Source organism: Phasianus colchicus, chromosome 6 (assembly GCF_987193195.1).
Source record: "Phasianus colchicus chromosome 6, bPhaCol1.hap1.1, whole genome shotgun sequence".
Classification (NCBI taxonomy): Eukaryota; Metazoa; Chordata; class Aves; order Galliformes; family Phasianidae; genus Phasianus; species Phasianus colchicus.
In genome coordinates this window covers 39,508,754-39,521,267 of record NC_143441.1, presented here as the reverse complement: position 1 = coordinate 39,521,267, position 12,514 = coordinate 39,508,754, and the positions used below count along the sequence as shown (strand labels likewise).

Sequence of the window (12,514 nt, the reverse complement as noted above, 5' to 3'; positions counted from 1 at the left end):
GGAATAAAGGGAGGAAGTAGAATCTGATCAGGTAGGGAAGGCAGTGCATCCCTTTAAATATCAAAGGCTTCAGGAGCCAGTGGAAAAGAAGGAGCTATCTCTGTAATTTCATTCTTTCTGCTATCTCCCTTTCTCAGCGTTGCATTTAAGATTTTGTAAAGAGAAAATGAGGAGAGAAAATAGGAATAGAAAGTATTTGAGTTCTTACTTGTGCTCACTGTGACAACATTTCCAAATACTTTGCCTAGCATTCTGAGTTCTAGCCTGCTAAATGTACTTTCCTTTTCTCTTTACAATCATTTCACTTCTCAGTGTATCCCAAATTGGTGGTAAAAAATGTTTGTTATGCTTGCCACACCAACCACGTTCACCTTCTTTCCATTTTTCCTTCTCTGCACTTTTTTGGAGAGGAAATTGAGTTGTTGCTCCTTCCTAACATTTCATGGAATCCATCTGTTTGAGTCTCCATTACCATCTTTTGTGCTGTTCACTGAGTTGTGTATTTTCTGTTGTGTGCAGAACACGCATGTAACAAACCATGTGGTATGTAACTTCCATTCTTTGGTCTCATTCTCTGCTCTGTGACTCTCCCAGGATATGATATCCTCAATGCTGCCATTTCTTCTTAAAATTTACTTATTGCTAAAAGCTTTCCCCTCACTCCTTTGTTCATGGAAAGATTGAATTCTGCCTTTTTGTTTCACTCACTGTGAAGATTAAAAGGAACATAACAGAGTGGGGGTCTTCAAGTACGATTTTATCTTTGCTTGTATTCATAGAAGTGGCTGAACTTTGGAGATAGAGAGGCATGCATTTTATGTTTTGTCAAGCACCAGGAAAGCATTGGTGCAGTATGTTGGCCTTAGGAAGAAAAAGGAGAAAATCCTCCTTTTCCCAATAACAGAGATTTTCTGAGGGTCTAAAATTGCCATTAAGAGTATTTTTTAATTGTATGCTAGTGGTTTTCTCCCACCAGTCACAGGGTGATGCCGTCTGCATTGCCCCTCAAGCTGTATTTACAGATTCAATTGCTGTATTTACAGATTGACAGGTACCTGTCTTATGTTACTGTAAAATAATGAACAACAGTCATATTGTAGAACATCATTATGAATTATAGTAAAATGGGGACTAAAACAAGTAAAAATATTTATGAGAGCTGAAAATAGTAAGAACCAGCTCTTGAGCACTGTATTTGGGTGAGTTTAAGTATTCTGGGCAGCAGTTCCTTAGAATGATTTAGGACTTTAACCCATTAGTAAGGTAGGTACTCCAGGGGACTGTTGAAACAGTAAATCCGTGGAGAAGAATCCTGTGTTGTAAGCTCATCTTCATTCAACAGGCTAAACTGTTTACCTCTGAACAGCCTAGTCCAGTTAAAAATGTGCACTGTTATAAGAACATGGCACTTATTCTCTGATAAAGGTACTTTTGTAAATATCTCTATCTTTATTCCAACGTACTTCACCCTATTTTGTATATAGTTATTGTTTGTTGGTTTTTACTGTTCCATCTTGTTGTTGTTGCATAAGTGTGCATGATGTTTTTCATTTGTAAGGGCTTATGGCAGAAGCATTATTCCTAATGTTGCATGCTTAAATCAATGCATTTTCTGCATTGGCATAAAGGAAATGGGTTTACCTAAAGAGCAGTAGCATTTATCTAAGCAAGTTTGGTGTACCATATTGTAGTTACCAGTTAAAAGAGCAGAATGCTGCTAACCTCTGAAAGTTTGTTCTATGTCCTAGCTGCAAGAGGGCCCAGGTGGAGTGAAGGTTGTGTTAGACTAGCAGGTGTTCATTTGCTACTTCCATCTCAGTTCTAATGAAAAGCTCTAGCTCAATCTCTCTAAGCCAGGGCTGAGAAGCAGTGCCTGAGTTCAGCTGGCAAGGCCAGTGCTGTCAGTGCCTGCTTCATGGAAGTATTTGGGTACGTTTGTTCTGATAAAAGGCAGTAGAGCCACATAAGCTGCTCAGCTGATGGAGTGTAAGGTTGAGCTGAACAGTTTTGACTGAATCTCCATTATTTGTAATGGGACCTGAGACACTTCAGCTGATATGGGGAGACACCTTGTGAAGTGCTTTATTCTGTGACCTAAATTTCACTGCATTTCTGAGAGTTCTTGCAAACATAAATGCAAGTGTGCAGGAAGACGGTACAGCGTTTCACTTTCGTTGTAAAATCAGCCTTGTTCTAAAGAAAGAGCACTTATACTTCATATCATTACTTCTCTTGAAAAAGCATTAGACTTACAGTCACATCTTGAAAACTGCATTTTGAACTGATTCCAAATTCAGATTAGTTATACCGACTCCACCCTGTAAATTTCCAAGTTTTACTGCTAAACTTTGGACTGACAACTGACTGAAGTTATCTCTCTTTTGTAAGTAAAAAATGCAAACTTACACCTCACTGTATGTGAGTGTTGAAGGTTGAAAGCATGGTGTAACAAATGTTGTACCATGCCTTGCTATTAAAAAGCTCTGCATGTATTTTCTGGTCTGCATATGACACAGACTATTAAGCTTACAGATTTTCTCTGCATTATACTTTTTACTGTTTTGGGGTGGGAGAAGTCTGTGTTAAAACTTAACTAGAAAACAGTCAACATAATGTTGCCAAGCATTTAAACATGATGATGAAAGCTCTCATCCCTCACAGTTGGATTCTTTTTGGCCCTCCAGTTTCATCTCCATGTTATTACTGCAAAGTCTTAGAATAAAAATATTCTGCAGGGGGGTGCACAAGAAATTTTGCCTTGGTAATTTATCTGGCTGAGATAGCGGCAACACTATTTCCATGATAAATACTTTCCCTCCACCCCCCATTTCTTTCTGAACTAGTAGATGATAGGTTTTTAACTAAGAGAGCGTTGCCTGGGATCTGATGGAAGAGTCTTTTGCCATTACTGAGTTTAGCCTACACTGGACACCTAGTTGCAGCTTCACCTCAAACCAAATGATGCTGACTCTTGAGGAGTTAGCAGAAAATACTGATTAAGGATTTATAGGGGCTTCAAGTTCCTTACAGATGAAAAGATCATTCAGAGCAGCATCTCGTGGCATGATGCAACCCATTTTATGTATAAATATTAATCGCTTGATTTTGACACTTTACAGAACACCTCCTCTATGCCATCTGATCTCAAGTGCTGTGTGTAGAACAATAAAAATCTACTTGAAAATCTGCCTTATTAAAGCAATAAGTCTCCACCAGACACAGTTTGTTCCACACCAAAAGCCAGACTATCAAAGATGAAAGAAAAAAAATTACATTCAGAAGTAGGGGGCAAGGGGTAGGAGCAGGATTTCCTTTGATTGACTGTAGGAAAAAAAAATTAGCCTGAAATATTTTAAATGCTATGTAATTGAATAGAGTAGAATTGAATTATGGTGTAATAAGACATCTTAGTTGAGAGGTACTTCAAAGGGAGAGATACTCCCCTACTCCTGAAGACCAGATATGGTTCTGGCCAGAGCTGTACTTAGGCTGACATCTGCTCTGTACTGAACTTCCTCAGGAATTATTTGTACATGCACAGAAGAGTTTGATGTTGGTAAACAACATTTATTTAGCTTGAAGCTCAGCTGTGATAAGAGCACAGAACAGGAGATCTAGGCTGTGCTGGCAGAATTCTTGCAATAGCCCTTCCCTCAAATGAGATTCATCTCTTCATTTACAGTTTAAGCTATTCATCCTAGGTGTGCAAGGATGTGCCATAAATGGACTAAGACTTACTAAGATAAAACATGTTTGCATCACTAGAGCAATCTTTCAGATTTAACTGTGCATTTTGTGCATACCAGGAGAGAGGAGGGGACCTACAGGAATAGAAGGAGAATTACAATTGCTGATGTTCAACACTGAATATTGAATATGTACTGTTAAGATGGTACAGGTCTTCCCTCTCTGTTCCAAAAATTCAATTATAATATGAAATAAGCTCTTTAAATGTTAATTATAGCAGAATGTGGTCATTGAATAGTCATAGTTTCAACTGATATTGTTTGCAGTTCTCTTTCTGTTCTTTAAAAACCATATTGGGCTCCAGACTTGAGCTGACTGCTCAGCCTGAGATAGGAAGGTATGAGGTTCAGCAGCTTTAAAAAGAAATCTGTGACACAAACTGAGTAGGATCGTGCCTAACGCTTTGCTTTGTTAGCTGAGCATGCCTTTAAGTTGCTAGAGGGAAAACTAGCTTTACTTAAGCTGTTTGTGTACAGACAAAATGTTAATGAGTAATTTCTTAAACTAATGTTCATTCTTGTTAAAAACACTGCTTTTTTCGCATCTCTGAATGTTAATGCAAATATTTTTCTTTTTCTAGGGTGAAAATCCTATTTACAAGAGTGCAGTGACAACTGTGGTCAATCCTAAATATGAGGGAAAATGAACACTGCTTGTATGACTTCACAACACTGTATGCAGCATAGCAATTTTTGTAGTCACAGTAAGATAGATTTAGGGCAAACTGCAGTGATTTTACTAATTCATTACATATAGGTTTGTTTTCCTGTTCAGGTTTTGAGAATGTACCATATGTAATTTTTTTTATGTTTATTTTTAATTTCTTTTGCAAATAAAAAATCAGTGCCAGGGGTCTGACAAAAAAACAAAAACTTGAGACTGTGTAGCCTAGTCAGCTAAGGTCACATGGTGCCTTTTTGACCTTTTCCACTCCCATGCTGTGAATCTAGATCTTCTACAGGGTGTCCTAGTGCTTTGACAAGACTGGGAGGGAACTGGTTAAAGCAATCAGCGTGAGGGCTGTGCCTAGCCATTTAGCATTACAATTTGTAGCTTTACAGGGAAATCAGGGCTTGAGTTTGCAGATATATTGAAACTCATGTAGCATGGAGCTGTTGAATTACTGGGCTTCTGCTTGCTAGACCTGTGATTAAGTAGATGGTAAGTTGAATGAGATGGAAATGAGCAGCGTAAAAGGTGGAAAAAGTGTGAGCATGCTTATTTTTAATTTTTATAATTGCTTATTGCCAGGGTATGGTTAAGATGGGAGGGTTTGGAAAGAATTCTAAGAAGGAAAAAAATAGCTTTAAAACATGTGCCATTACTGAGAAAGTTGCTGACTGGTAACTTGCTTCATTTTTCTTTGTAAATTCAAGCCCTGGTTGGGCAGTATCATGAAGTGCTTTACCAAGACATCCTCAAAACACATAAGGGCCTTACATCACACTGTGTCTTTCTTGTGTAATGTTTCTTTAGTCTGGTGCTTTGTCACACTCCTAATCTTTTTAACGTATTTGGTTGCAATTCTTTGTAATATTTTTGTATCAACACAAGTATTTTTTTTTCTTTTTGGGCAGTCTTAGCTGTAAATTTGCCTTTGCCCTGTAGCTAAGATTGCATAGTTCGTCATGTGACAAGTCACACATTTTTGCCATGTGCCATGTATATTTGCCTTTGACCATTCAAACATTATAGTCATATCCTTGTTTTAAGTGCCTTTTTATTTTAACAGATGTTCACTTTTTACAGTGCTATTACTGAAGTTATTTATTAAATAAAAGTACCTTAAAATACTTGCGTGCTGTCTCTTTATCTTGTAGAATTAGATCTCATTTAGAATGAAAAAGAAAAAAGAGAACTGCCTGACTGGGCAAGAGATAATAAAAATTGTAGTAGTATGAAGCATGTTTTTTAGATCAAACCTGAGAGGAGGTTAGGTAAAGCTGATCTTGGGTAAAAGAAGTTAGATGTACCAAGTTCACGAAGGCCAGGGTGCAGCACAGTGCTTATCTGCTTATCACATGGAATGACAACTGATGTGAAGCCACAGCATGTGTGCTAAAGAATTTCTGTAATTTAGGACTGTTCTACCAAATGGACTGTTTGGCTAATATTGTTGCACGACACACAGCAAATGAGAAAAATAATGCATTGTTTTTAAGAAAAGAAAAGGTAATGAACTGGGCTCTGTTTTAAAAGTTGTTTTCACTGTTTTCAGTTTGAGGGCAGAAGCAGCCCAGTTCCCTGAAATGTGGGTGGCTGAAGCGCCTCTCCCCTAGAGAAGCAGCTGGAGGTAGGAGCCAATTACTGGGCAGCCCTGGTTGTGTAAGGCCACTGATTGGCAGGATTGTGTTTATGTTGGTGTCTTCAAGCAGTTCAGACTGCACCCACAGCTGGATCGGCACGTGCTCATATGGTGGTGATGGAGGAGAGTAGAGATGCAAGGGCCAGCGGCTGGATAGACCAAGTGTCTGAGCTCAGTCACTGCAGGGATGAACGCTGCGTTCATGTCTGTATTTCCCACTTCATTCTGCTTAGCCGGAAAGGGGAAGTAGGATGAGGCCATTGGTTCTGTTTGTATTTCTGAGTGCTGTTTTTGGTGATGCTCTGTGTGTGTTTATGCATGCGGTGTGTGCGTGTTCTCTGCATGTACACATTTGCAGGGAATGTGCACTTAGGCTCACTATTAGTTGGACCCGTGGACATGGAGCTGCAGCAACCTCACTTCCCTTGGGCTACTGGAGTTGGCAACAGGTATGTTTTTGCTGGTTGGTGCAAACGAGAGCCAAGTCACAGATCGGAAGAAGCAATAGTTTAGCCTGCTATCATTCATAACAAAATCCACAGTACTGCTCTGAATTGCTTCTTACTTTGTGAATGCTCTCTCTTGTACTGCCATTCCAAATAGCACCTAAACAGGCTGAGAGTGGCATTTAGTCTGACCAAAAATAAGGAAAAAGTGAGTGCTGCATTGTATGTACAATTTGCGTTATTTGATCTTCTTTATATCCACTTCACAGAACTGCAATTCAACTTTGGTCTCAAGGGATGAGATTTTATTTTGGATATTAGAATACTTGTCTTCCTTCATACTGTTTTTGTCATTTCCCCAACAAAAATGATTTTTCTATAGCACCTCAACACCAAAATTAAAAGTGTATAAATCATGAAAAAAATGTACTTTTATTATCTCCTTTTCCAACACTGCCCTTCCAAATATGTTATATGTTTAACCTCTGCAAAACAGAGATTATCTTTTCATTTGTATCATAATGCAACTGATTCTTATTCTAGTCTCTGCATCACATTATCCTATTTTCCTATCTGAAATGTTGCAAATAGCAAAAAGGAATTATGGTCAGATGTAGGACTGGGAATTACCCCAATGGAAGCACTCACAAAACTCTCTTTAACTGGAGTCCACTGTAAGTCATTAAATAGTATGAACCATATAGCTCTGTTATGATGCAGTTGAGTAAAACGGGCAGAAGGCTGCATCAAGAAGAGCTGTGTGAGAACAAGCTCTAGGCCTCTTTTGAGAAGTTCTCTTCCTTGTTTTGGGAGCTGTGAAAGCTTTCAGGCCCTTGCCTTAGCTATGTTGTAGGCATCCCTTCAACTGCCACCAGTGTCACTGATCCTGACCTGACTTTGTTTCAGGCCTTGACTTTGGACTTGCTTTGCTATTACAGATTTTCTGACAAACACCAGACTGCTGTCTGAAGCTGATTGCTCTCATCAGCCCTGATTCTGACCAAGAGCTTGACTCCACTTCAGATCTTTTCTCATCATTTTAGACTGGAGCAGCTCTCCTCTGAGGAAAGGTTGAGGAATCTGGGCTTGTTTAGCTTGAAGAGAAGTCTGTGGTGAGACCTCATTGTGGCCTTCCAGAACTTGAAGGGTGCTTAAGTTCTTTTCTATGAGAGTGGTGAGGTGCTGGAACAGGCTGCCCAGAGAGGCTGTAGATGCCCCGTCCATCCCTGGAGGTGTTCAAGGCCAGGTTGGATGGGGCCCTGGGCAGCCTGGGCTGCTATGAAATGTGGAGTTTGGTGGCCCTGACTGCAGTGGGGGGGGTTGGAGCTTCATGATCCTTGAGGTCACTTCCAACCCAGGCCATTCTATGTGACTTGTCTTGTGACCTGTTCAGTGATCCTGATAACCATTACCTGACTGATTGCTCGCCTTGTTCACCTACTGTTGGGTTATGTTCCTCTGTGAAGGCACTGCCCTCGATGGTCTTACTGCTATCGTTATCTCCTGGATGGCCTTCCCCTGTGGATTAGTCTACCCTTGCTGTGCCCTGGCACATATTTCCACTGTTCTTCTCCTATGTTTTCTTCTTGCCTTCTTCCTATTTTTGATGCCATTGACCTTTCTTGCCTTCCTGGCACTTTATATCCACTAGGCTTGAAGATGGCTTTTCTTGTTCCAACTCATTTCAAGACTGTTCTTTTAGTCTTCGTGAGTCTTTTTACTGTTGTTCAACTCTCATTATTCCCCAGGGCAGCGTCCATAGCCTTTTGCTCATCTTACATAATGTACTTTGTCTATGCAATTTCATCAGCTGACACATCTTCAGTTATTGTGTCTATCCTAATGACTAATAAATCAAGCTCAGCATCATTAATTGTTCTTGTAATATTCCCCTTCTGTCCTTCTCTCGAATTATGTCATTTCATGGTGTTATCAGCTTTAAGGAAATTTGTGAAAAAGAGCAATCTTTCTTTCAAAAAATGTCAGCATCTCTTTACTTTCCAAAAAAGTCTTTCTGGATACTCAGGTACTTAATCTCAGCGTAGTTTTACAGTTTTCCTTCACATTTTTCTTAAAGAAAAAAGGAAAAAAAAAAACATCTACTATTTTGGAATCTTGCTGTTTCCCTTTTCAACATCGCTAGATTTCTTCTTTTTTCATTGATTTCCAGTGCCTCATCTCAACTCAGTATCACAGAATCATAGAATGGTTTGGGTTGGAAGGGACCTTGATGGTCATTTAGTTCCATGTCCAGCTTTCTGTCCATTGGGACTCCCAAGTCCTTCTTGGTGGGGCTTTTCTCACGGACTCCATCTCCCAGTCTGTATTCACGTCTAGAATTACCCCAACCTAAGTGCAGCACCCTGCACTTGGTCTTATTAAACCTCATTAGGTTCTCATGGGCCCAATTTTCAAGTCTGTTCAGGTCCCTCTGGATGGCATCCCTTCCTTCTGTACTGACTGCACCACTCAGCTTAGTGTCATCAGCAAAGTTGCTCAGAGCACACTCAATCCCAGTTTAAGATGAAGATGTTGAAGAGCACTTGTCCCAAGGTGGACCTCTTAGGGACACCACTCATAACCAACTTCTACCTGGATGCAGACCTATTAACAACAACCCTCACGTTAACAACCATCCAGGCAGTTCTTTAACACTGACCAGTCCACCCTTCAAATCCATCTGGCAGTGCCAGTGTGTGACTGGCAGTGAAAACTGAGCAAAGAACTCAGGAAGGACTTCAGCCTTCTCCACATCCAAGGAGGCCAGTTTTCCCTTTTCATTATCAGAAGGGGTATGCCCTTTGCTTGTCTCTTGTGACCAATGTACTTAAAGAAACCCTTCTTGTTTCCCTGTTTAGACAAACTTGAGGCCTTCCCACTGTCTTTACGAAATGCTATAGAAAGAAACTCTATGAAAACTCTTGATTTGTTAGTGTGCCCTTGCCATGATACTGTCCTATCTGAATTCTTCCACTAGCTCTCAGTTCTCTTTGAAACCATTCATGTTTTTTCAGAGCTCATGTGACTTGAATCTACTTCTTATGTAATATATATGTATAAATATAGTCAAAGCTTGCACTAGGTAGACTACCTACTTACCAAATTGAAGAAATACCTGAGCTGATCATAAATTAGCCATGTATCACAAGAAGTCAACTAGCACCATCAATAGGCTCATTTTAGAATCTGTGTTGAAGGCAAAATGCCATTTAGCAAGCACAAGATAAAGCTCACCACTGTAAGTGTACAAAGAAATTGTCTCCTGTTATTGTTTCTGTTACATTTAGGAAGACAGAAATATGTTTCTGGGGGAAAAAAATAAAGATTAGAAGGATTAAAACTTAGTAGTATTATTTGTCATATATGTTTAAGAACAAAATAAACCAGCGCACATCAAACAAATGTACCACTGCAGTTAATGAATATTATGTGAAAAAGGAAGGAGAACCAAGGAAGGAAAGCCATGGTTACAATCCCATTTCCTGCAGCAGCAGCTGTTTCCTGCCATCATCAAGGTGTACCATGGGTGTGTAAGGGTAAGTGCTGCAACTGACTTAAATGCTTACTGCAGCCTCGCAGACAAATTCAGCAAAACTATTTCTAATCTGTGCCATCAGACCGAATTGCTTGCTTTGTCTGTTGGGTCATGGACAAACCTCTTTGCTTTGATTTTGTTTTCTTACTGCCATGGAAAGATTTGAATATTTTTTCAGATAGGCTGAGGACTATAGAAAACTAAAATGTTCATCTCCCCAGGCACAGTTAAGGCTGGGGCAAGAGCTGATGATGGAAATTCTCTCTCATTCTTGAGAAGTGTCAATGTGATATTGCCTGTTTCTGGTAAGGAAAAGCAATAAAAACAGCATTAGACTTGAAGAACAGACCCAGTTAATATCAGTACATCAGACCAATATAAAAATAGTCCTTAGATGCTGCAAATGGATTTTGTGCTAATGGATATATTGCTTACAAATGAATAAACTCATTCTTTCAAGCTCATTTTTCTTAATAACTCTCAGCACATTTTCCTCTTGCTTTAGGCCTCCCTAAACAATGCAGAACCAGACAGTATATCCCTTCCCCTTCTGGGTCACTTCTGGTATAAAGAAGACATGCACAATAACTTCCTGTGTTTTCTTAAAGCTCAGACAGAAAGCCCTCACTGTGCAGTTTCTCACTTGCATAAAGCAAGCCATGGAAAGCTATAGGTTATTGGCATTAATTCTGCTTCTTATATACAAATTTGTGTGTTAAAAAAAAAATGGGGGAAAAAAGAGTATATGTCAATGAAAATGAGATAAGAATTTAGGTCAGAACTGGAACTGAAGAGATTAGGCCAACCTATGCAGAAGAGTGAGCTCTAACTAATAGAGCTCGGGGAATTCACCAGAATGCCATTTGTAAGTGCCATATGGGATGTAATCACATGCTGTAGTGTGATCACAGGAAGGCATCCTATGCTGAGTCTTCAGTAATAGCTGGCAGCATGCAATTGAGTGAGAGTATGACGCTGGTACATATGGAACTCATTCCGACACATATCTTCACCTCCTTGCAAGCCCCAACCAAAACCTGTACCGAAAACACTGCTGAGAAGTTAAATCCAGCTGTTACACTGTTAAAGAGATCAAATCATTATGAGCAATGTGGCACTGTGATATGGATTTCAAACAACACAAAACTATGAAGAAAATAAGTAGGCAGGAGATGGTAGTGTTTACTTTTAAGAGTAGGCATTTTTGCTTTTGTAGTGACCGTGCACCTGCATAATTTGTACATAAGATTTTATATATATATATATATAAACACAAAGCAGAGAATACAGAATATTGTGTACTTAGGTTCAGAATAATTTTAAATCAAAATCTTCCTAAATAAAAAGTAATGCAATGACAATATTAAAAAGCACTTAGTACGTTTCGGGTTACAAACCTGGGTTTTGATTTTATTATGGAGAAGCCCATACACAGCTCCAGAATAATCAGAAGCACAGTGTTGCAATGGAATCCCATTTCCTGAAATGGTAAAACTGTAGAAGCTCTCAGGCTTTTCTGATTGGGTTGGACAACTCCAACTTCAAGCTGCCTCTGAGCACCGTGGAAAACACAGGAAAAGTATTCTAAGGCTTTCCTTTTGGGTTACTGCTTCTCAGCAAATTGCAAGTCTTTCTATCTTAAAAATAAATAAATAAATAAATCTGAGTAATAAGTACTTAAAAGTTTTAAGTAAATCAAGATAATGGTCAGAGTAGGTAAATGATTATCTAACTTCTCAGAGCCTGTCTGAGCTATCTTTTTTTTAATCTAATCTAAATGTATTTATTATTGTGATGACCACAGCACTGTGAAAATAATCTCCCTTCAACTATTCTGACAGATATTTGTTTTGTTTGTCGCCGTGTGCTCAATTATTTTGGTAGCACTTCAGCCACGCGTCACTACAGGCAGTCCTGACACTTCCCTCATTTCTCAGGGCCTCTTATTTCTGACTGTGTGCACTTCCAGCAGTTCTTCTAGCTGCCACATGCAGCACACCAAACGTACTCAGTCATTCCTGGGGGAGCAAAAAACGTGCCTGTCCAACTACACCAGCCCGTGTGCTTCAAGGACTTCTTCTGGTCTGAGGAAGGTCGCTATGTTGTACTGTCATCCAAAATCTGGGAAGAAAACTCTGACCCCAGTGTGGTGTTAGAAAGCATCCTCAGGATATGTACCTGGTGACTTGACAAGCAAGGTGAACTTAGACAGTTCAGGTTCTACATTTAAACAGTTAAGACATACATATGCAGTACATAGGCATACATATTCACTCTTCTTCAAGGGCTCATTAATATATGCTAATGTTCCTTTGGGCAAACTCAGTGGTATCTAGAGTGGTCGAGTGCCCACACACTTCTTCCCCATTTTCCATCATCAGCTTCATCACTGTGAGCCCAATTTCCAGCTGCTTCTCCCCAGTTTGGAAAGCTTCCATTGCTTATTAGGCCATCGTGAGCAACTTTTAAAACATTATTCAT

At 39.5% G+C, this 12,514-nt stretch overlaps 1 protein-coding gene across 1 annotated transcript in view; it reads left to right on the top strand.

Moving 5' to 3' along the window:
- ITGB1 (integrin subunit beta 1) overlaps nucleotides 1–5,540 on the top strand; it is a 41,906-nt gene extending 36,366 nt beyond the window's left edge. Inside the window, exon 16 of the mRNA XM_031616036.2 lies at nucleotides 4,328–5,540. Coding sequence (XP_031471896.1) covers nucleotides 4,328–4,393 — 66 coding nt within the window. The 3' untranslated portion in view covers nucleotides 4,394–5,540. The remainder of the gene's footprint in view (nucleotides 1–4,327) is intronic.
- The last annotated feature ends 6,974 nt before the right edge of the window (nucleotides 5,541–12,514 follow it).